Source organism: Struthio camelus, chromosome 4, assembly GCF_040807025.1.
Source record: "Struthio camelus isolate bStrCam1 chromosome 4, bStrCam1.hap1, whole genome shotgun sequence".
NCBI lineage: Eukaryota > Metazoa > Chordata > Aves > Struthioniformes > Struthionidae > Struthio > Struthio camelus.
This window is the reverse complement of record NC_090945.1, coordinates 77707810-77733745: the sequence shown is the minus strand read 5'-3', so window position 1 is coordinate 77733745 and position 25936 is coordinate 77707810. Positions and strand designations below refer to the sequence as shown.

General features: G+C 36.1%; 1 protein-coding gene across 1 annotated transcript in view; it reads right to left on the bottom strand.

Annotated features, from left to right (window-relative positions):
• Nucleotides 1-3545: 3545 nt before the first annotated feature.
• Nucleotides 3546-25936, bottom strand: part of POLN (DNA polymerase nu) — a 121338-nt gene continuing 98947 nt past the window's right edge. The window contains exons 23-25 of the mRNA XM_068943556.1: nucleotides 17425-17492; nucleotides 7943-8004; nucleotides 3546-5058 (exon numbers count right to left, since the gene is read on the bottom strand). Of these exons, the coding sequence (XP_068799657.1) occupies nucleotides 4990-5058; nucleotides 7943-8004; nucleotides 17425-17492 (199 nt within the window). The 3' untranslated portion in view covers nucleotides 3546-4989. The remainder of the gene's footprint in view (nucleotides 5059-7942; nucleotides 8005-17424; nucleotides 17493-25936) is intronic.

Genomic DNA, 25936 nt, shown 5'->3' with positions numbered 1-25936 from the left:
AAGTAGAAAGATTCGCAACTTTTTATTTTTAATGTGGACAGATAATAGTGAGAGTCTGACTACCAATCATAACAGCATCTGTTAAGTGCAGGGAAAGAGTAAGTACTGGATTAAACTCACATCATCAGAGCAGACAGTGAAAGGTGAGAAAGAAATAATTTAAACATTAGCAATCTAACTAGTCTTGAATGGAGATGGTGACTTGGAAAAATACACCAAAAATCTGGAAAGCTCAGCTCGAAGTTGGACCTCCAGAATTTAAAGCACAATTCTGTATAATTAAGACAGCAGGCAGGATAACAAATTGTTTGCACTTATAATGGATAATAAAAACACACTTGATAACATGAGAGGGTCTTACAAAAATGGATAGTAGAAGTGCACTTTAAAGACGTCTCAAGAGAATCGACTGATTTAGACAGTTGTTTTCAGTAAATAGTCACCTTACCATGCCGTGGAAGCTTCCCAGAAAAGCAAAGATAGGAAATGACTGAAACCTATTTTAAATCCCAGGGATATTCTACCTACTAAAACTATTGCAGAATAGTAGAAATGGGAATGGATTCCCTTCTGCTTCCTGAACGCTTCTGACAACCTGCAAATACCAAAAGGAAGTACGTTAGCCAAAAGTGAGCCAGTGACCATAGCAGTCAGAGAATGAGATAATACATGTGGGAAGGAGGGATGGCTTCTTTTGGTACAGCACTGTAAATTAAAATGCAGTACTGCAGAATATTTGAAGGGAATTTCTATTATTTCATCATTCAAAGAGAAGATTGCTGTGGTCCAGCTGAAGAATGACATTAGGATCATGGGAAAACTCAGGTTGGAAGGGACCTCAGCAGAGCTCTATTCCAACCTCCTGCTCAAAGGAGGGTCAACTAGGAGGTCAGACCATATTACTCAGGGCTTTGTCCAGTCTGATCTTCCACCAATAGAAAAGACAGAAGAGACATTTTAGGTCCATGAAGAAATATACCAGGAAGAAATAATTCAACCTTCAACACACTCTTTGGCCTCATTTTCAAATCAGATTAAACAAGACGATGTGAGGCTCAGGCTCTGTGGTCTCCCAAAAATGAAATTAATTTGCTTTTAAGGGCTTTTCTTAATCATTACCAAGAATAAATGATGCCCTTGATGCTCTAGCAAATTAATCCTCTTAATCTATTCTCATACTCCAAAAAATATGTTAATATGACTTTTTCCCACATGTAAAAATCTTGGTCACATAAAAAATCAGAGGCCAGTGTTTGAACTACAGCTATTATCAAGTTGGACCAACATTCAGGATTAGAGCCCTGCTGTTCCACAGTGGTATGTGAACATAAAAAGATTCAAGTCCTGAGCAGACACCTCATTGGTCATGCCACCTCCATACAAACATCAGCAAATAGCTGTGCTGTTCCATTTCTCACAGTGGGTTTTTAAAGTGTTTTCAAACAACATTCTTCCCCGCTACTTTACATGGCAAACAAAAAGATTTACGTACGGTCTAAGGGATTCAGGCTGCCAGTGACACAACTGAAACTAAAACTCAAAGACATAGATCAATTCAGAAGGGGTCATTACTTCTTTCAGAGAATCAATTAGGGAAATTTCAACACCCCAAATATAACTGAAGCTAAGCAAAGCCAGCTATTCCTCACTCCCCGTCTCTTCTGTGATTTCCAGTACTCACTGGAATCACTACCTTTGTAGGATTCTGCACTTCAAATAGAAAGTCTGTGTGTGGCTCTCCCAGTACCATTTCATACATTATGAGAAAGAGAGAATTATTTTAGAGATCAAATTTAGCATTTTAAGGGTTGAAGAGCATTTTTATGATAGCTTCTATCGCAGCCTACCCCTGTTTCACAGTGTCTTTCATTCTGAACCAAAATAATCTGAAAGTGTAGTCATTTATTACAATAACAGTCCTGAGTTCTCTGGTGAGAAATTATTGTGCCACCCAAAAGGAATTCCTGGCAGTTAGCAGCTACAGAACATTTTCACCTTTATTTGTTTGGGAGGAAATTTGTGGTTAGGACTGATCTTGCTTCCCTATAATGGCTCTTTAGATTCAAGTATGCTGAAGGGTAGCTTGCCAAAGGTCTGGAAAACCGGTACTGCTCTGATTTTATAGTAATACACAGATCAGAACACAAGAGTGGTAAAACTGATGCCTTGTCCAGAGGACCTTGAAACAAATTGCAAACACTACCCTAAATCAAGGAGCTTGTTCAAGGGAATGACTCCCACGATAAAGAGATATCTACTTCTATCCTTCCATAATTTGAAAAACATAACTGTTTCCAAAACTTATATTGCAGTACAGGATGGAGGGCAGGAGGAATGGATGGCAAAGTAAAAGAAATCATCCCAAAGAGTCAGCACTGGTCTCCATATCTGGGATCTTATATGAGTAAAAAACTGATCCAGAAAGGAACTTCAAAGCCAAAGCATTTCAGTGAGTTCTAAGACTCTAACCTGAGTCTGAGACAAAATCTATACCTTAACACAGTAAAATAAGGCAAATAGTGAAGATGAGACATTTATCTGACTATCCAAGAAGAACAGAACCAAAAGGTTGGAAAAACACATCCCAGTATTTGCAATGTTTTTTAGTAAAGCAGATGCTAATTGAATGTACAGTATCAAAGAGCTCTGGTCAACACCTAACTACACTGTATATATGCTAGTTCACTCACAGGTTACAATCAGAAGAAAATAAATAATTTCTGCATCGGAGAATCTAGCGCACTGGAAAGATTCTTCAGTTCATAGTATGCAGCTAAAAAGGTCCATGGGTTGTCGGGACACAAAACGTCCCTGCACCAAGTCTTGAGATCCCTGCCCAGAACAATCCTCCAAAATTTTTCCAGTTTGCTTTTTGCCCCCATACCAATATATGCACAACACACCCTCAGAAGTGTTATAAAGCAGTGCCCTTATTGTTTGATTGTCTTCCTTTTGTTAGCTTACTCTCTGGAAATTTAAAAACAAGGAGAAAAGTTGTAAAAACAGGAGGGGCAAACCTATTTCCCGGAGGTGATCACAGTCCTTCTCTAGGACACAAGGTAGATGAAATATCAACATCTTCCACTATATGACAACCTATACAAAGTGCACGTGTCTGAGCAATTCTGATTTTTTGTGAAGGGCTGTGTTTGAAAATTTGTTCTGTATGGCGACCCCTGCATTTCTGCAACTTCATATTCACACAAATGTCAATTCACTGAACAGATCAGGGTTCTTAAAGTTCTTAAATGTGTCTTTGTTTTTTGTTATGCTGAAGCTGTATGCCTAGTACCGTTCAGGACTTGAAAAAATAGACTACTTGTTTTGAAAGTTTGCACCCTAAGAAATATATACAACATGGATACGCTGACTTCTGCCATAAAATAGTGAGATTAGCTATGTAGCCTTTGAGATGTAAGGCTTAATAAATAAGGCTGAATAAGTACAGGCCTCCTGAAAACAGCAGGTCTTCATGAGGAATGAAACATATGAGAGGACAGAATATTTCATGCTTATTTAAGGCCATTCCAAACACAAGAAGTTTGAAAATGTCTTTATTAATTGTTTCTGGGTTTAGTAAGATAATATTTATACATTTATTTATATAAACATATCACAAACAACAAGTAAGAAGCAGAAGAAAATTCATAAAAATTTCTTTTTTGGAAAAGTGGAATCAGTCCCCTGCTTGTATAAACTGGTACCATGTCAGCCCCAGAAGCAAGACTCATCTCCTTCAGCCATCGATCTGACCCACAATTGCAATGTAGAAGGTTGTGACTTTGCTTACATGACAACTGCTAATTTTAAAACTAATAGAATCAATTTTTAGAAACAACAGCTGACTCACTTCAGCTGACAGGTTAAGTATGATTAATATGCAGCATAAGAAAATGATGTTTAATAGTTTAATGCCTTTAAGCACAATGCAAAATTGTTTAATGATACAAATTAAAGCTGCTGCAAAATCTATGTAACTGTGCACATTCAAAATTTAAATGATATTACTTTGATCATTTGAGGTCTAACGCTGTAAGATACTGAACATCTCTTAAAAGTTTTGTGCCTGACTTCAGCTTCTGGACAGTCAGTAGACCTTAAGGATAGTTTCATCTTCCACAGGGATGGATGAACTAGGATTTGGCAACTAGTAATGTTCTATAAAACAAACTCATTTAAAGAATAAACTCTATAGAACCCTAAAATATCAATAACAAATCTAAACATATTCAAACAAATATTTATTACTATTTCAGTAATAAAGATAATAAATTAGGCAAAAACTCCTATAATACTGCTTCTAAGGTATGCTAAGGCTACGTATACAGACTGAGTTTGAAATTAATTGAATTGATAATAATCTCACTTTTTAAGAGGCACTTAGGCAGCCAGTTTTTGTTTACTTGTTTTGCTTTAAAATCCTAAATATAAATTAAGGTTGAGATTCTTCATTTCTAAAGAAAGCTTTCTTAAGTCTGTGGAAAATGACATTTAAAATGTGATCTAATGCAAACCAAGCAGCTGCCTTTTACTCACAAATTATAAAATAAGCTGAATATACAGTCAAGCAGCTGCTGATATAGTTCAAATAGTATCTTTCCAATGCCAGATTATACGTATATTTATACAAGCACTTCACAAAATACTTAATATTAAAAACTAAATATCCATCTAATTCAAATATATTTTCCATGTTCCCAAAGGGTTAATACTGTCTTGCTTCATTCCTTACATGTAGTAATTTAGCTGTGAACAAAAGCACCTCCCTGCTGGTTACCTTGGCTAAAGGAAACACAATGAACTGGTAAAAACCAGTTTTATCTCACTGCTGTTGCCTAGGGCTACAGACAAAATGAAGTAAAAAAATTCACATGCAGAGTATTAGGTGCTTATGAAAGATCCAGCAGCGCTGTTGCCTAGTGATTCAGTGAGGAATCAGCGCAGGCCAATGAGGTGTACGGGTACTGAATAACATCCCTGATGACTGCCTCACATCTCCTGCATTTCTGACATACACCCCCATGATTTCCCAGTGGTAAGAATCACTTTCAAGGGAACCTGTCAAAAAAAAAAAAAATCAAACAAACAAACACACCACATACAGCAAGATTACTATCCTTGCTTTTCCCTTTGGGTGTTGATACTGATCTAGATTACATACCTGACCAATATGAAATGTTCTTCATATCTATTAATAACTAGCATTACAACCTTGATTGAAAAGTCTTAACAATTAAGACTATCCTTTGATTTTTAAATTGCAAACGCATGCCACTGAATTGCACAGGATATGCAAAAGTCCAAAGCAATGCTCCTCTTGAAGTATTTCTACACTTCAATTCTATACCTTTTTGAAAGAAGTACCAGAATCAGAATGTTTGAAATCAACAACTTTGTCAGGAAAACACACTGTTTTTTCTTAATCATCCACTTTTCCTGTTCTGAGAAATTTTTGCTGTTGTTTTGGTTTTATTTCAGTTTGTTTTGCTGTTACTGCTGCTCTGTTATAGAGCAGATTTTCTGACATGAAAGCTGTCTCATTAGCAAGGCTACAGTTTGGAAAATAAGCTACTTCAAAGATAAAGCTTCCCTTTCCTCAAAGAAGAAAAGAAATCTCTCCCCATTTAGACTGTATGTGTGCTCTACTTTAGTGACATTTTTCCTCCACATTAAAAATAATATTCATATTAACAGAGCACATAATACATGTTTAGTTGAAGCAAGCGTGCTGAAGGAAAGCAGGAATATGTCACAAAAATCTTTTCATCTTTAACATCTCTAACCCTAAAAGCCATATCTTACTGTATAGAACATGAACAAAAATACACATATTTTAAAATGATCACTCTCAATTTGTTTGTTCTTTGTACTCTAAGTTTGATATCTGGCCTCTATATTGATCTATTCCTGATGCTTCAGAGCAAGAGGAAATATCTTCACGATGCATGTAGTCTAATGTGCAGTAGGAGTAACAGTATGTCATGACTCCTACAGTAATTTGCTCATGAAAAGGGGACCAAAACAAGGGTGACAAAACATATATCTCCAAATGTCTCTCCTGCCAAAAAAAAGTCCTAATATTTCAAAACCCCACATCACTACCTACTGTCCAAGAATGTATTGCTCTTCACCTGCCAAAAATGTAGCTTTCATTTAACAGAGAATTGCCATTCTCTCATAGAAACTGACATATTGCTTTCACTTACTAATGCATCTACATGAATTTGTCCATAGGTGATAGCAGACACTTTAGATGGAGGTGAAAGAAACCATGTTCTAAGATGATGTGTGACATTCTGTCCATAGGACATTAAAAACTGCCATTAGTGGTTAGTTTGAAACATGCAACATTAAAATTATATCCTGCCCTAAGAGCACTCTTATTATCCATGCAAACATCTGTCTTTCTTAGAAACCTCTTACATTGTTCATGGCAATGAGTTCCTCAGGCAAAGTATAAATGGTGCTGTCTTTGACAGTGTCCCCACAAAGGCTGTCCTAAAACTGTTAAGGACTATGGGGTTGCTATTCAGTTTGTATGCCATCAGTAATACCACATTTGATCACTAAATGAACCTTACAGTAGCATGAGAGCATGTGATTAAAAAGTGTTTATATGTACTCTAGCTTGAAAAACAGACTTGCTTCTTTTTCTCAGGAAGTTGTAATAAAAGAAGCTAGGCAAGCAGAGGTAAGCAACTCACAGAAATATCATTGACAAAGCTTGGGAGTATGCAGTGGAAGAAAAGCATAACCCCTGCATCAGCAAAAGATATTTCACAACAAAATCTGGTAAACAGTAGTGCAAGCTCTTACAAGGGTTAATCTCCCCCCTCCCCTTGCTAGGGAGGGGGAGATTCCAACCTGGGGAAGCAGAAAGCAAGCATCTCAGTTAGATCTCAGTTGCTCCTCTTTCTCCTCTCTTGGCTTTTGCAAGAAGGAGGGGCTCCATAAGGAGCCAGACATTTTTAATTGTAAGAACTGCAGGGAAGGCCAGCCTTGCAAGGTAGCTGAGATGTTGAAACAGATACAGAAGATCTGGAGGAAAGAATATTAGCCAGAACTTATCTGGTAATTTTCTTTTTCAACTGTTTCCATTAGTGAAAGTCTATATGTTTTAACTGTTTCTGAAATAAAAAGAGAGAACATTTTTTGACCTCAAATCTTATGCAATAACAATGAGAGACCTGGCAACACCAAGTACCTCATTCCTCAGAAAACAGGAAAACTGATTACCCTTGGACTTACTCAGTTTAGGGATTCCCAGGGACTATAGTCCTTTATTAAGCCACAAGAGCTAGGCAGTAGGCTAGTAATAAAGGATATCGGTATTGTAGAGAGAAATAAAATTATTTTATATAATAATTATAATTAGACAGACAGATAGATAGATAGACAAATAAATAGATAGATATAATAGCTGTGTAGTTACCTACTCGTTTGTTACAGATGTTGTTCTGGGAGATAATGTCCTATACTTTAAACAGTAACTAATGATTTTGTTTGCTTTGTATTCTGGGCATCTATTCTTAGAAGTTAGAGATCGATTTTCTAAGTGAAAATTACTGAAGAAAGATCTTTTGCAATAATTTTCCAATAATAATGAATGCCTGGCACATTTTAGAAAGCCTGTTTAAGGTACATATTTCTGTACCACACCAAAAAAATTTCATGGCGATGAATGAAATGGATTTTGAAACTAACATACTGCATTGCTCATTGAAAGGGTAGACTACGACCATGATTTCTAAAGAGGAGACAGGGTTTCTTTCAGTTGTTTGCATTTAGAGTTTTCATAGTAATTTTAAAAAGCTATTACCTGAAAATATGAAAATGAAACTATTGATGTAGCTGTCTCTAGGTTCTTAATATAATGTCTCTAGGTTCTTAATATAAACTGAATATGGCTGAAATACTACTGTAAATTCAGAACTGTCCATACCTTTAGTGGCACTTCCAAGGCTGTGGTTTGCTGCAGGGATTCCATTGTTCTTTTTACAAGTGCTATAAGGCCAGAAAAGTTGAAAATACACAGCTTGAACTTCTGGGTTAGAATCATTAGATAGAAAAAAAATCACATACCTTATATTCTGTTATATAATGACTATCTTCCTTTCTACATAAAATGACAATTTCACCATTTAATTTTTTTCAGATTATTTTCTTAAATTAAACTTTATCTGTTGTGCTGGAAGAGTTCAATTCCTTATTTTAAATTGAATTTTAGAGCTAACTTTGGAGAATTCTTTAATTCACATTTGTGAGAATTATAAAGGTACAACACTGATGTATTTTGTATAGATGTACAGAATGTATGATGGCTGTATTTCTCAGCTTTTGAGAAATCTTGGCTAATTGTTTGGTGCCACATCATATATTTTAATTTTACTTGTGCAGCCACAAAATTCGATCTGAAACAAAAAGCTCGGAGAAACCATAATATGTCTGAACTATCTAAACTATCTTATTCTTCAAAATTAACAGATCAGTTCCCAATTTTTAGAAATCTTCCCTGTGGGACAGTAGAGCCATCAAGAATCTAAAACAATTAAACTTCAGTATGATTTATGTAACTTAGCAACTCATCACCTCATAACACTATGCTTGCTATTACTGTGAAAGATGTTTCTAGAATTATTCCAGACCAATCATGTAGGACCATATTTGTCATCCTTGGTCATGCCAATTACTGTTTTGGTTGACAAAGATTTCTGCTGCAACACAGTTATGGTTCTAATAAAAATCAAAGAAATAGATATTCTATGGATAAACAAACAGCTTTAAAAAAAAGAAGTAACTTTTGGCTAGTAAAAGTGCAGTAGGAACACCTGGCAGCCACAGCACACAAGTTATAGAGCAAGGTCCTTGCTCTGACAGCACAGCTGGCCATATCTACAGTATATGTCATCACGTGCCTCACAGAATTGAGATTATCAGAGTATGCTGTATATGGTGATAATTGCTAGGCCAAAAAGCACATGATTACTTAGAAGTATTCCTTAGAGTTATCCCTAAATACATATTACAGTTATTTTGCAGCTGAGGTCAGAAACAAAGAATTAACCAACAAGAATCTAAGAAGCTGTGTGATTGTTGTTCTGGTTGCTGCCGAAACCTTTTCTGATGAGGCCAACACCGAAGAACAGTATGTGGTGCTGGGTGTCATATCTGTGACACTGAGGCTGGTTTGCTAATAACAATGAGGTTAGCTAGCTTCTGCTTGAACAGAAATGGAGGGCTCACACTGTGCTGGCTCACTCAGACTTGCATGCTGATGAGCTGTCATAAGAAGATTTTCCATGAAGTCCAAATCAAATTATGCAGTAACTCAAAGATCTGTGGCTGAAGTGCCAAGGCTGAGGTGACTGAGACATGTTTACATGTGTTCTCACAGCTATACCTATACATTTGCTTCATGTTGGACCCAAGGTAGCTTTTGGCCCAGTGTAGGACATAACACTGTTGGCTGAGAGCAGAAAAAACATGACCATCAAGGACTGTGAAAGCATAGAGAAGTGCTGGCCCAAGCAAATATCCATTTAAATCCATCCCATGTCAATACGATTATCGGCAGAGGAGCCTCCTTCTTGAGAAGCCCACTCTGAATTCAAACAAGCTGCCAACCACAGCAGGTCAGCAATGCAGCAGGCATCAGGGCACTCTGACCAGGTGGCATGCCTTCAGAAGGCTAAGTGCACTGCCAGTCCCTCGGGAAACAATTTTTCTATTGGATAAGCTCTGTAGCAGGCTATGAGTATACAAAGCTTTTGTGAGAGCATATTCTGCACTTACAGTGCAGAATCACTCAGCTTTACATGTTCTACCAAAACACTTCAAGAACAATCTAATGCTCAACTGAATGCAACTCACTGACTCTTTTTTGAGCTGTTAGACAAACAAGCAGCAATGGAGCAACAGGAGGAAGAGGCTTCTTGACAAAAAGAATGCCAATGGGCAGCCGAAGAGGGAGCGTGCATCAGCAGCACTGATTCATGGGCTGAATGGTGTTGTGAGCAATACGATAAAAGGTGCTTTAGGGCACACAGCTAGCTGCATACCCACAGATTAAGACCACTTCTCCTCCCGGTTCTCTAGATCTCTGAATCTGACTACTTCGCTCTCTAATTGTTATCTCCAAAAGGGGATTCATGATGGTAATGACAATTGCAACACCCTTCTCCACTGGTTCATGCAGTTTCCACTTTAAGGCACCCGGCACATTCAAAGTGCTGCTGCATTCCTAATTGCTTTTAATATTGAAAAGTGCAGATTAAGGTGGCCACATCAGTGAAAGATCATTCACTTTGACAATGCCTTAAAAAACTCTCCATGGGTTTGTTCCATTTTCCTCATTGTTTTTTTCCATTTCAGTTCTGCTCCCTATTCTCTTTCTCATGTCACACTGACTTCTCTGTCTCTCCCCAGAGTTTAGTATGGTAAATCCATTCATATCAAACAATCTGAAGTTGTTTTGCCTGCATTTCAGCCTTTAGAAATCATATCTTTAAAAATATCCAAAAGATTTGCCTGCATCTATTTTACAACAAGATTTGTAAAAAAATTTTGTATTCAAAATTTTACAAGATTTTGAATAAAATAACAACTATGTAAGAGTAACAGAAATATCATGAAAAAGCAGCTGGATTACCATTCCTGTTTAGTAGTCTGCTAAGAGAGCAAACAGCAAAGAAGGAAGTATTTAAACTAAATGCCAGTCTTTGCACAAAAATAAATAAGTAAACTGCCTGAATACATTTAGGCTGGAAATTAAAAATTCTAGCTTTTGGAGAGATGAAATCTTGAAACGGTCTCCCAGTGGGAGTAGAAAGAGCAACAAATTTTAATTTTTCATATGGAGATGATCGTGTATGAACAAGATCGTGTGCCATGGTGGTATATAATTGCAAGGGAGGTCCCCTTTAGTACTATATATATCATGTCTTGGTCTCCCTCTACTCTTTAAAATGTCCTTGAAAACTTTCCTCTTCCTCAGCACTTAAAATAAATAATCCAGCCATTCTTAACTTTTTCTTTACCTTTTATAGCTTATAGAACAACAAAAGTGACCACAACATTTAAATGCCCCTAATAAACTACCTTGTAATCATACTGCTGTGCAAATCTGTCTCCATCACTCTTAATTTTTTGCTTCTTGTCTAAGATTTAGATTGGAGGCTCTTGGAGCAATGATTATTCATGTTCTGTCAAAAATCTAGTATATCCAGGGCACAAAAATTATTAATTTAAAAAATGTTCCTTGGCAACTGGCTAACTGCAATAGCTAAAATGCTGTTCTCCCAACCTTCACAACCTATCTTTAAAAGCCCATAGTCCACAATTACAGAATCTGTCGATTAAGCTCATCCTGGAATGTTTCATAAGTGCTAAGTATGTCGTGTTGAAAATACTATATACTTTGTCACTACGCCCAAAAAAACGAGGACAGCAAGTGGGGAGACCACAGAGGAACTGAAAAATTAACATGTAGAAGATTTTCTTGATACCAGCCAGAATAAATATGCTTGTTGAAAGTGTTGTGAATAGGAGTGAAGAGAAGGCATGCATGCCTGCTGGGGAACAAAAGCTTGTTTGTCCCTATTAAACTGAAGACTTTTTTCAAGCTCATTCACCTATGAAATTATGACTCCAGAAGCATGTCAAAGCTGGTAAGACATATGATTTATGGAATAGGGTTTTGCAAATTGAAGGCTATCTGGAGGCATCTTTAGTTTATGCACCAGTGTATTTCAAGTTAGAAAAGCTCAGAGAACAGAATATGTCACTATCTTGTGATGATCAGTTCATTCTTTTGTTCTTCTATTACCTGGGTCCTCTTTTGAACAAGTGCACTTTTTTGCAGCTGCTTCAGTATCCGTTAAGTGCAAAATTATAGCAGAGTAAAGGGAAATTTCATGGAGTTCGTACACGAGCCCAAGAATTTCCATTGGCAGTTTTTAAAAAAAATGTAAGAGCAATAATCTCAACTCACATCAACTCACATCACAACATCAGAATAAATAGGCTTAGTTGATTCCAATGTTTTTTATTTAACGGGTCATTTTGGTGTTTTCACACTTAACAAAATATCTGAAAAACTGCTTATAATGTATGTATCACATCGACCAAATATAAAGATAAAAACAGAAATTATCTTCTTTAATTGTTAGCAATGTGTGGTTATAAATGATTTCTAAAAAAAATACCTTTACAAATTGCCCTAATGCACTGTGATATTGAATGGCCCACATGAAATAGTAGAGTATACATATTTCTACAATAAAACCTATGTTATTTCAAGTAGCAAGTAGCTTTCATTTAATTATGTTTCTCATTAATGGATGCAATTAAGCAAGCATTGTTGATAAGGAACAGTCCACAGCAATCATTAGTGGCAAAGTTTACATTTCAAATCCACCAGATATATATGGAATATATAAAAAATACGAAAAAGTAAAAAAGGCAAAGAAATGTAAAAACATTTCTCTGTCCCCAAAGTATATTTCTGCACTTAGCAGCGACTCATTCAGGATAATACAAGGGCCAACAGCCATTTTACACAGAGCTTGGAGAGGTGGTTCTAATCTGGACCGAAAAATCTCAGAAATGGATAGTCTCTACAAAATGAAAAACTGGGCTCTGCAGCTCCTGAGTACTCTTCTGGAATCCCTAGAAAGACTCACAGTTTGATTTAGGGGCAGTCTGTCTACCTGGTTACACAGACTTTAGAACGTGGAGATGCTGAGTCCCCTCAGATCCAATATGCAGTTATTGGCATTCCCAAAATATCATCTCCCTTTCTGCTTCCTGTTCGATGGCTTGCTTGAGAGCTCAGGACGTAAGAAAGCCAGATAGACAAGCTGGCTAGAAACCAGGAAGATTATTGATGGTAAAGCTGACAGCTTTCTGCCAAAACCAGACCAATTTCTGCCAAATGTTTTGATTTCATCTTTCCAAGCATCCTCCAATAAAAAATGAGAATTTTTAAAAAGCTCTTTTTTATCTTGCTCTTTGGCCTAAACAGAGAACTAATGTAAATAGTTGTCTTGTATCTTTGTTGACAATTAGACAATTTAGGAAAGCATGCACTTTTAATGTATATTAAAAACATCAAATACATCAAAGTTTGGACTCTCAAGTTAAAAACTCGTTATAAATAAAAGATGTTTTCAGAGTGAACATACTATAACACTGTGGGTGTTGGATTCTGTTTGAAGAAATTATTCTTCCCAAATACAGATAATAGCTAATTTATATTACATACAGTATTTTTTTTACAAAAGTAGATGTAAGAAAAAGAATACTTTATTGCTTGCCCATTGTTGATCAAGTTCAAAAGATTCAGAATCATCTACTGGACACAGCATGTTAGGTGCACTGTAAATTGGGTTTCTGCATACTAAAAAGCCTTTTTGTGGCTTACAAAGTTCTAAGCAGGAATACAGAAAGCACCAGCACTCTAACTGCCTTGTGGCAATGCCCAGCCTCCACTTATGATAGTCTTAGAAGCAAATAGACAGTTTAATGTCATAAAACGATACAAACAAAGGCCTTCAACAGAGGAAAGAGAAGCTGAGAAGGCTTATGTTTTGCACTAAGACCTAACTGAAATAATAATATTTTCCTATATATTCTTCATTTATAAATCTTAAAAATATTTTCAGATTTCATACCCATTCTGCAAACAAGAAAACGGATACACAGATAGGTGATATTATTTTCCTGAAGAAGCATGAATGGAATCAGAATGCAAATATTCTGAATACTAGGCCAGTGCTTTATTGAATGACACTAAATGCAGGAGAGTAACACATCACTGAACTGCAGTCGATTAATGCCATGAAGCACTGTTCCTCAGCTCTAAGTTCATGTCTTCCCCTTACCAAGCTATATGATTGTACAACTGAGATTGCTGGATCATTAATCTGCAGGCTGGAATCTGCAAGTCAGCACATTTTATAATTTAAAATTTCTGAACGAACCAAATCTCGTTGGACATGTAAAGACAAAGCTGACAGCTAAAGAATATCAGCAAATAAAAGCAAGAAGAGTCAGGACTTAAGAAAAAAAATGAGAGAAAGAAAGAACTTCGGGTAACATGATTAACACCATACATGGACTTTCAAAGCACTGAAGTGAATTAGAAGCGTACATCCTACTGACACTCCTTTTTCAGTTTAAAATTCATGTTAACTCACTCATTTTTTACATCAGTTAGCAGTTCCTGAAATAACTGGAAAACATTAGAAGAGAGTCTTTCTATTTAGTTTAGTCTGAAGGGAATCTAGGTGAAATGCTCTTAGAGTGTCCTGTGATGTGAACCAAAACTGTTCACACCACGGACTGGGGACAATAGGGAGATCTGCTTGACAATCATACTCCTAACTGGAAGTTAAATGCTAATGCAGTTGCACCCTTTCTCTGCCTATTTAGATCAAGCAAAATTCTCATTAACGACACTGAAGGAAGAGCAAGCTTCAGTTGCTTTTAAGACACCTAGATTAGCAGTTCTTTTACCAGTAGGAGAACTAATCTCTGCTTAAATGAAAAAGGCAATAAATGTCCTAGGTTGGTCTGCAGTGTTAATAAAAAGGCATTTTATCACTCTTCTCAAAGTTTTTTTCTTCTTTTTCTCTTTGCCTCTTAGGGCAAAACTAACTACCAATCTTCAGTCACTAGAAGGAGACAAACTTCCATCTTGAATAATCAATCTTGGCAGCCATCTTAAGTGCAACGACCATTTTTGGGTATTGCAGACCTCTAGACTTCACAGCATACATTGTGAAAACGTAGCGGAACTGATGCTACTTGACGGCTGGGAGCTGCCACATACCGAGAAGGATTTTTTTTTTGAGGAGCAGTGATTCCCAACCTCTGAGTTTCACCAAGGTTCAAATTCAGCAGCAGTCACTGCTTCCCCTAGATGTCAGTCAGCTAATTGGCATCGTCTTGCATCCTTGAGAGATGACATCTACCACGTTCTGATGAGTTTCTACCCATGCACCTAAACTCTAATTAGGAAAATAAAAATGGAATAAGACACTTTCTTCAAAAGATTGCTGATCCCTGAGGTAAAGCATACTGCTGGTCACTTCAATCTTTTTGAAGTTTCTTGTATGGCAAACTAGGTGTGCAAAGTGAGGTTTGATGCCCACGTCCATTTCTTAACGCCATGTTAGCAATTTTGATTAGTTAGCAACTCTGATTAGTGGCCACTTTGATTACTTTTATATGGTAAAAGCTTTCAATTAGAACTTAGGGGTAGGTTTGTTTAGCTGCACACTGCAGCTAAATGTAGAGGCACTCTAATTAGTTACACTGTGGGCTGCAAAGCAGATGTATCTTGAGTGTTTGAACAGGAGGACTCCAGGAGATAGAAAGATTCAGGAAATGCCTCCACAGCAATGGTTTAGCTGAGGTTCCCTCAAAGTGGATTTGCTATACGCAAGGACAAAGGCTTATGGTAGTTTGTGAAAAAGGTAAGTGCACATGTGTACACACACACAGAAATCTGGCTGCATTCACTGATTTCTCTTCCAAGAGAGAATTGGCCTGCAAGACTTTGAACTCTACGACAATGGGGGCAATAATACTTCAGAGATCTAAGAAACTAACTCTGTGTTCAGTGACAAAAGGTATTAATGCTTCAGCATCTCATTTAAAACTATAATTAGCACTGAAAATGAGTTTGGAAGTCTTATCAAGGACCCAGGGTTTCTGTCCATATCTCAAACAAAAAAGAGTTTTCCAATCATCTGCCTTGAAAGAGGAGGAACTGAAGAGGAAGTAAACTGGGAGCTCCTAATCAGTAAAGATATATACAGTGGAAAAGCTGCACAATCTTATAAACAAACACACTATATATCGTATGTGTTATTTGCAACTATTACAGTTATTGTTGTTAATTATTCATATTTACGGCAATTACTTTAACTTCATTTAAAAGAAAAAGTAAATGCAATTTTCTTTCTCCATTATCATAAAAAAAATTCTAGTCATGTTTTTATAATGATATAAATTGTTACTATTAGTCATAAAGCGGCTTAAAGTTTTTCTCAGGTATACTGGTAAAGTATTTGTTTTCCTGATCTTACTACAAATTTATACTAGTAACAGAGATCAAAATTTGACCCACTGAGTGTAGAATTTATGAGTTTCTACATACATAAGCACGCAGAAATAATTTTTCTATTTTGGGTATAATGTTGTTAGCTTTATAGTTAATGTAAATTGATGTAAGATAAGATAATAAAAATCCTTCTGTGCTGCCTTTCAGATCTCATTCAATATACTACACTTTCTAGCACTGAAACTATGACACTTTTAGACATTGGCCCTTTCTAACCAGACATTGCAATCTCTGATAAATTGTATGGTAGCCTTTTAATTTAAACGTGATTTGAACTCCTTTATCCAGAGGTCAAATGTTAATATATTAACCTAATTCATGACATTGCCCCTAATAAATTGAACCTAAATATTTTCCAGGTTCTTTGTTTCGATCAGATGGAGGGTTAACACTCTTATTACGCAGTAATACTCACAGGAGGGATCTGTGATGAAATGAGACTGATACAGCAAATTGCACTCTTTAAATGAATGTAGTATAAGAAGAAGAAATTAATTTCTACTTAGATGCTTAGTTTACAATGAAAAATATATCTTGTATTGGTTAGTTTAACTTATTTGTGACTGACTGTTTTGGCCAAAGGTATTGTTCAGCTTCAAACTAGATCAAAGTCTGTGAATAAATATTCACTGCCAACAGGAATAACTCTACTACTCACTGGAGAAGAGACCCGATGGCCTATATGTGCCCTCTTTCTCTAGCTAAATTTGTACCAGATGCAGAGCCAAATTCTGGCGTAGGAAATAATGTCTGGAAGTAAGCCAGATGAGAGGATAAAAAGGTAGGCAGGAACTTTTACTAACCCATAGCCTTGAAAGGCCCATCATACATTTATCTTAATATAAAAAAGTAGTAAAATAATGTAGGTTATAACTACATTCAGAATTTCATACTTCTTTATATAATAGGTCCCTCCCTTCAGCATTTAGGAAGTTATTTTCTAAGTCATTCTTTTTAAGCTGATTTATTTCCTTCTGAAACCCTGTGAAATCCTGGAGAAAGTATTATTATTTAGCTTTTTAGGATTCACACACTGGATGAGGGAATCTTAACAGGAAAACCAAAAACAAATAAGCATTTTGATTAAATCCAGATGAGGTTCTGTATATCAGGTTTTGTCTACATCAGAAGCAGTGATAGAAAATCTTCAGAAAAATCTGCAGAGTATATATTTTCTTATTCATTAGAAGCACTGTTCTTCTTACTGTTGTATTATTTATTCTTTAAGAAATAACAAGTTATGCGGAAAAAAAAGGAGAGAGAGAGAGAGAGAGAGAGAGAGATTACTTACTACTTACCCGAAAACTCTTGAATTTGAGAATCTTCCACTTCAAACAACAACTCATCATGAATCTGGGCAATTAACCTAAAAAAAATAAGTATTTTGTTCCAGAGACTTTAGATAACATATGCATGAAATTTCCAACAGCACATTCTATTTATATCATCACTAAGTATTGTCACATGCCCAATGGATACTTTAAAGAGAAAATAAACATCCTAAGAAAATGAAGCATTTGTTAATGGAGTTAAAATGATTGCCACTCCACATGTCCTGAAAAAATACTGTCCATGGTCTTAAAACCAAGCTGTGCTAGCTTATAAATGTCCTTCAGATTTGATGATGTGCTGAGGTATTGCCTAAAACTAATGTAATTCAGCTGGCAAGAAGCCAGCCCTCTTGCAAGAAGTTATACAGACAGATTATGTTTCGTTGATATAGCTTGTTTTTCTCAACTAGAGGCTGCAATAAATGTGGTTGCAAAGGAGCAGTTTTACTCATATAAGCTAGGTCAATAGTAGGAGCACTTGGCTCACTGGTTTCTATTGACCTCTACTGTAGGCTTGGCCAGTGACAAGAGTCCTTTTCAGTAAAGAAACTGCACTTTCACTTAAGTGCAAAGTGTCCTCATGCTGACAAAGAAGTAGGTTGAAGAGTGAAAAGGTAGCAACCTGATCTGCTGCCTCTGCTGTCTGGACGGTTGTCTTCATCAGAAGAACAGAATATATAGCTGAGAGCAGTAACATCTTAAAACCCATGCAAGTAAATCTACCAGAGCACCTCAGTTCAAGCTGTTTGGCAAAGAATTTGTACTGTTGCATTGTTTTCTTCTTTGTCTGTATTAGTTCTATATCAAAATGTCTTTTGCATATGGACTGTTTGTTAATTGCTCAGCGCTTACAGGAATAGCACCCTAAATTATTGGTTTGCATGCAAAGGTATCTTTACAATGGAAATAATAAATGTATTTGATTGAATCATGACCAAAGCAGAACAGATTTAATCTAACACATGTAATCTTTGAGTCCAGTTCTCACTTAGGTAGGAAAAATACTGCACGTCTAATCAGACTGTATTCCTACTAGGTTTATTATATTACTTCTTCAATTACTGTAGTGGGGAGGTTAAGTCATAAAACGTTACCATCTATTTCTGAATTGCTCTGCAATTCATATATAACGTAAAAATTAAATGTCCACTACAGGCTTTTCTTAACATCTAGCAGTTATTCAAGTAAATCATTCCTTAGAAATGGCTGAAACATCAGTATGGTTTCTACTTATAACTTTTCACAGCTTTTTGGGAAAATATCCTAAGATAGTTTCACACTGCTTTAAATTACAGTGTGACATTGACTAACAGCGTGGTGAGATCTAATAATAGATCTTAAATTATTAGTCACTTACACCACAGTCAGGAGCAGAGTGAAACAGATTAACGTATTTCTAATAGGAAATTGGGACACAGGATACAAAAAGAAATAGATGAAAAGACCAGGATCATCGGTAGCAAGGGAATACAGTTACATGAGGAGTTATAATTTCCAGTGTGAGTAAGTAAATTAATTAAAGCAAGAGATTCTTCATAATCATTCAAATGACATGTAAAAAGAGATAAATCAGAAAGAAACTGTGACTATTAAAAACTCTGTATATACTGTGAATCAATGGAATAAGTGAAAATAATTACTTTGATTAAACCAGTGCAATAAAAATGTAATAGACTGGTTATTATTTGTTTGAGAGTAGTGTGCCATGCCTCCAGTCAGGATTAGAGCCCCAATATTTAGTAAGGAACAGTCCTTTCTTAGAAGAATTTACAATATAAATTAAATTTTTTATCATCAGTTTACCAGGATTTAGGAACAGAGGAAAAAGAATTGGATTTTCAAAGACATTCAGAATTGGATTAACTGATCACCTTTTCTCCATGCTAAAAGTAACACTGAGTTCAGAAGAATCAGGTTTAGACCAGAGATGTGTGCTTTTACATAGCTCTGCCTTAACCAAGCGAGAAAATCTGTGGAAGCACTGTGAACTAAACTGAAAATTTCTGTCTAGACAGCCCAAAACACCTCACCCAACTATGCATGTTCTAGCTCATCTACCGAAAGCAGCACAATTATCTTATCTTGGTTCTCCATCTGGGCTGAAATACCCTGTTTCTAAGCGTTCATCAGACTGAATAGCACGCCCCATCAATGCAGTTATATTGCTTACTGTTAGTTTAGTAACTATGTGGATTTGCATAAATGCATCTACCCAGCCCTAAATATCTTAATGTGAAGCTCCGGACAATATTCTGTGTCTGTTAAATTTCAGGACTAGAAATTAGCATGGCTGGTTCTTCTTCTAGCTCTGTTCTGCTACGCAATGCACACGTCACTCAGAGAATGGGGATATTTATCTCAGAGAAGTGAGATCTAAGAAATCAGTATTTCTAAATACTTAAATTTTCAAAAGAAAAGTATTACCTAGGTGTTTAATTAACACTCAATATGATGTCCCAGTTTGATGCCAAGAAGGGGGACTGTACACACTATTTCCTCCTTTTCATCTAACAAGTTAGATTTTGTTGTGCTCTCAAATCTCTTTTTCTTGCCCCTCTTAGTCCACATCACAGGTTCTGCTTTTGAAGGTTTATAGTTCAAGGCTGCCTGCATTTTTGCAGAGCTGTTAAAGTAATAACATTCTCATGCAATGTGCTGTTCTATAGCAGGCAGCATTCAATGTGACATCCATGCAAACCAAAGAAAAATCAGAGTAATCTAAAGGTTCAAAATTCAAACCTTTCCCCATTCCAAAGGGAGCACACACACCTGTAACACACCTTGAGTGAAAAAGTTTTTTTTTAAAAAAACTATGCTTTTGTTTAATCGCTTAATCGACTCATCTCCACTATGAAGAAATCTTGAAATAGCAAACTCCTACAGTTGTCTCTTGCTAAAACCTATGGTAAACCGGATTAAAGACTGCAAGTCAGGTAGGGACCAATATTCTTTTTGCTCTACAGATTATAAGAATATCTTTGATTTACAAGTTAATATTTTCCTAATTATTTTATTGATTGCCTGAAGATTGGGGTCATTTTTGGCCAGTGCACATACAATTTCTTTTAGTGAAATACATATACTGCATCTGAGTTTGACTGAGATGTGGAATGTGGATACAGCTACAGCATGCAACTTCAAATGCTGAAGCTTTTCTGTGATTGCTAGTTTAAGCATAGCTTTTGATACCAGTTTAGTGTGCCCTGCACACAATATCCTTCTAAAACTATTGTGCTGCACTACAGAATTTAAAAAAGAAAATCCTTCTAATTCTCTTAAACACTACATTCATGTTTCTTCCAGTTTACTAAGAAGTAACACAGAGATTAAACTACTGTTAGGGGTGGCAGAAGTGTCTATGAATGAATTGAGTTCAAAACAGGATGCCCACTGCAAACAGAATTAAATACTTAGCTAATTTTCAGGTCTTCAACAGATCCACTCAGTTATCATTACTGCATCATAATCGGTACGATATGCCAAAACAAACTGTTATAAGGAGATTTTTTTCATAACGATCTATTTATGAGGCCATGTTGCCTCCTTATAGAATAAATTTTTATAGAACCAGGCTAGTTTGTTTTCCTAACGTAAGAACAAATCAAGATTTTGTATGGTACTGCAAAGCAATATATTCCAGATACGGACCTCTGTTTTCTAAAGCACACAAGTTCTTCCGGGACTACTTGAAATGTGTTGCGTAGAAGTAAGTACACTATTGAACTGACTTCAACAAAACAGCAATCATGTCATTGGCTAACAAATGTATTTCTTTACCCTTAAAGGGAACACCTTTTGATTTAACCTTTAAATGAGAATTCTGTGGCATGATATGCTACAGATTCTATATTAGCCTGTAGAAGAGGCCAGTGTAGGATAAGGAAAAAAAAAAAAAAAGACCTTCCTAGTAGTCTTTGCTGGAAGCTGTTTTTTAATATAGTTATGTGCAGGTGTGTGCCAAGAGATACTCCTACTAATGAAATTTAGGCTCCTTCTACAGTCAAGGAACTAAGGGAGGCTATAACGTTCTGAAGTGACATCTGGAAGACCCCATCCCTATGAAATGACTTTGTAGAGATCCTAGCTCCTCCTCTACAGGGATCCTAGTTCCTCATATACCTAACTACATTGGATACTTAAAGTTGCACAGAGAGAACAGCCCTCTACAATTTTGTTGATATGTTTTTGTGTCATCAGGGAGATTTTTACTGCTATTAACAACACATCTCAAACATAATATTGTCCAGTTTTCCACACTGGTCTACATGAAGATAATACAAAATATAAAGCACCTACAGACTGACCAACAGTAGGTTAACGAACTCCAGAGTCTGGAAGCAGACAACATGGCAGTTCCAGAGCAGTAGGCTGCAATAGCTGTCGCTACTGGGTTTCCTCATCACAGTCCGCTTAACGCTCCCATGGGAGGTCTAACTAATCTCAGGCAGTACAAAGGAAGAGCCTGAGAGACAAACTAAACCACAGGTGTAAGGTACTAAGTATATTGCTAAAAGCATCTCTGAGAGGATCTCACATATTACATTGAGCTGGGTGCCTTAAGAGTTTGAAAAGAAAATAATTTAAACTGAGGTTTTAATTTAAACTGAGGTTTCATATAGGATAAGTGGGAAGTCTGATTCGCATGTACAATAAGGAATTAAGGGCACCTTATTGTGACTAAGAACCAAGCTGAGGAGCCTAGATTAAAATAGCTTCAGACTTACCTATGTCCTGGTGCTTAATGCATCCTATCAGATAGCTTTACATCTTCAGAAAAAAAAATGTGTGTGCTACCATTGGACTGTTTGATTCTGGGCTAGCGTACTCAGGTATAAAACTTCCAAGAAAACTTATTTCTTTATAATGCAACATGCTGAGAATTAAACCATAACTGAAGACTAGATTTTTCAGAACCCAAGAATTCTTTTCTAAAGGACTAAAAAGGATGAGTTATTTGAAAACCATCATAACTCACTTGTATGCATAAAAATTCCAGCTACTATTAAAAATTCCTTCAAATCATTACTTCAGAGCAGAAAACTGTTAACAATGAAGATTTTTATACAGATACAATGAAAACTATATATAAAAATATAAAAAAGTGACTAAAAGCACACTTTTTAAAGGTGTTAATGATCACTTAGCAAAACAACAATGCATTCAAAAATACCTAAAAAAATCAGTCCTCTTCTATCACATATAGTTTTTTTCTTACGTATAATAGCACTATGTTTCTGACCACTGATTTTAATACCATTTTCCTACAACTTCAACAGACTTTATATTCCAAACATTACTATATTTGTTTCTCATCCTATGTTATACACCATTTTGATGAATAAAATGAGCATCCAACTAAGAAAGTCACATTTTTTTCAGTTTGAAATTAAAGCCTCTAGATGCATTTAATGGGAGACTGCAACACTGCAGTTAGCTGAGTACTTAGTTAAAAACTTTGTATATAACCATAAGTTGAGAAAAAAAAAAAAGACTCTCAGAAGAGCATACAAGCCAGCAAGTGGTCAGAAAGAATGATTGAACTATTAAGATGATTTTTAAATCAGATAAATGAGACATGACGAAAAAAATGTATAAACAATACTAATCAATCAAAAGTAGATAGGGAATTTCTGTTCTCTGTGTCCTGCAACTCAAGAACAAGATAATACTTAATTTTAGAATTTGAGAAATTCAAATTTAATAAATCCAAATTTAATAAAAGAACATATTGGTTTACAAAGCATGTAATTAAACACATTGCCAGAAAAAAGCCAGAAGAGCCAAATATATAACAAATATTTCTATGGATTTCATGAGCATCAAGAATTAATTAAAATAATTACAATGATTTTGGGGGAAGACTTTTATGCCTCATGCTTCAGAACTTAGACTCATCCCCACAATCACAGAGCAAGGTGAAAATTCACAGACAAACAGGCTATCCCTACAAATTTTACACCTTCCTCCTGAAGCATCTGCTACTGGCCACACACGGTGGTAATGGAGCAGATGGATGTTGGATCCAATTCTTAGAAATCTCTGTTCCTCACACTAACATTCTATATATATGTGTGTATTTTTAGATACTACAAGTGTTACTTCTTACTTAGTTGATGGACAGTTTCCCCACAAAAGTACACAGATTCTGGTGGAAAGAATGCCTATTAAGTTGTCATACAGTGAAGGAACAAGTGTAACCTAATTTTGTAACATTTTGTAGATTTTTCAAGTTTCTCTTGAAGCTGCATCCATGAAGATTTTTAATGCTATAAAAGCTATAGTTTAAGCTACGTCATGCCTGCATAGGTGTTACCTGAATGTAGTTTAAGGTACTCCTCTCAGAGTTACCTTAAGAAAAATCACTGAGGCCAAGACATTTTAACATTTTAACTAAAAAAATTCAGCTAACTTGTGAAACTTATGTTTTCTCAGTGATCATATCATGAAGAACAGGAAGCTAAGCAGGTGGTTAGTTAAAGAGAACAGAATTTTCCCATGGATCTGAAGTGTTTTAAAACACACCAAACTAAAAAGTGACCTGTAAAAATTGTTTTTATAAACTAAAATTATTATTTGTGTTGAATGACTCACATAAAGGGACATTTTAAAATCTGCTACATGACAAATGGCCTTTTCAGCTGTCATATTTAAGCATATTAATATATTTTGCTCTTTGAAAAATAAATCATACTGACTTGTTCCGGCTCATTGTGCATACAGTATTCAAGCAGCAGTTCACCACCTTGAGGAGGAAAGAACGTTTTGCTAAGTCACAGCACACCTAGAAATACTGTGTTGGTCTCTTTGGGCAGCAAAGAAGAGCTACGATGTAGTGGACTGGGACAGCAGCTATGGAGAGCTCACACTAATTTCTAAAACAGCAATGACCTGGAATATTTCCTTCTGCTAGTGAAACAAAAGCACACGTCTGCCTTGTGAAACAAAAATCTTATTCTCTTCTCAAGCAGAATGAAAAGCATTTATCTTTTCCTTGTAGTTCTATTTCCCCACTACCAGGCCAAGGATAAAAGTTAACTATTTCGCTAGAACTAATACTTCAGAGCAGATCTGCAACCATATACTGGGACAAGGGGCAGAGTACCAGAACAATAAACTTGTACTTGAAAATCCTAGACAATTGCTACAGAAGAAACATGAGTAAAAACAATTCTTTACTTTCTCAAGAAACAGATAAAGATTTACACCCAGAACTAAACAATAGCAGCAACGCTAAGCAGTTGACTGAATGTATTTGGTTGAAGCTATGATGTAATCAAACAGCTGGTCTTCTTAGCATGTCTTTTTGAATGAATCTAAAAAACCATTTTCACTTAATAAAGTACTAACGTTTGAATCCCTACACATCTTACAAAAATGCCTCTAGGCTCTTCTCATGTGTGACTAAAACTGAAGCCACTTTCAACAAAAGAGCAACTTGTGATTTGTCACGTGATTTGTGACAGAAACAAATCCAGGCCACCTAACACAATGCTTGTTCCTGGGATGACTACGGTTCTGTCTTCCTATTTTAGCTATCTGTATAGAAGCAATCTGCATTTACAGTTCATCAACTCAGAAGAACATTAGGTTGATTAAAATGTTCATTCTTTGAGAGAGACATACCACATCTCCAACATCCACTGCTATTAAAAAAAAAAAAAAAAAACAGTTGGAACCAAGAGTGAAAGATTTTGCCTTTTCCTTTTATATGCTGGTTGCTCTTCCTTATATGATCATTCACTTATATTTAGCCTGTCGCTGAACCTGTTTCTTTAATTAGGCTCTGGACATGCTGAGAAGTATAGCTGTGTGTTTGTGGCACAGGTCCAGTGCTGTAGGAACAACAAATGGGTGAGAAAGGAGAACTGTTGGATTTGTGCCAAATTACTCAATATTTCTGTAGACCTGTTCAACTTAATTTGCATGTTGTTGGGATATTACAATCCTTAATGACTAAACCTTGCTGAGAAGCCCATGTAGCACCATAAAGATATTGTGTAACGTCTGTATTATCTTCAGCTTACAAAACAAAAATTTTGATAGGAATCTGTATAGGCAGCAGTTCTTCCGTAAGTTGCCAGCATCCTTATTTCATACCAAGTTTCCATGCATCTGCAACTGTAATGAAGTTTTAAACACAGAAAATAACTGCAATTGTCCATCTGAGTTCACTGAGCGCCTTTATGCTTTCATAAATCCCATAAATTTTTCTTTCAGCTGCTACTGTTTGCCTGATCACACTTCAGAAGTTTCTTTGTTATCATCTGCCTGCAGGCAACATTGTATGGAGGCTCAGTGAATTGCATCAGACAGGTAAAAGCTGGCACTTGAATAATTTATGTCAGCGGCTTACTTTCAGTACGCAGCTTGGCCACCAGCTGCAGAATAGTGTCTTAACAAAGACCCGGACAATATGGAAGAAGTCTGAAGACATCATTTTGGTTACTCATCAATGTCACGTGAAATGCACGGATGTGAG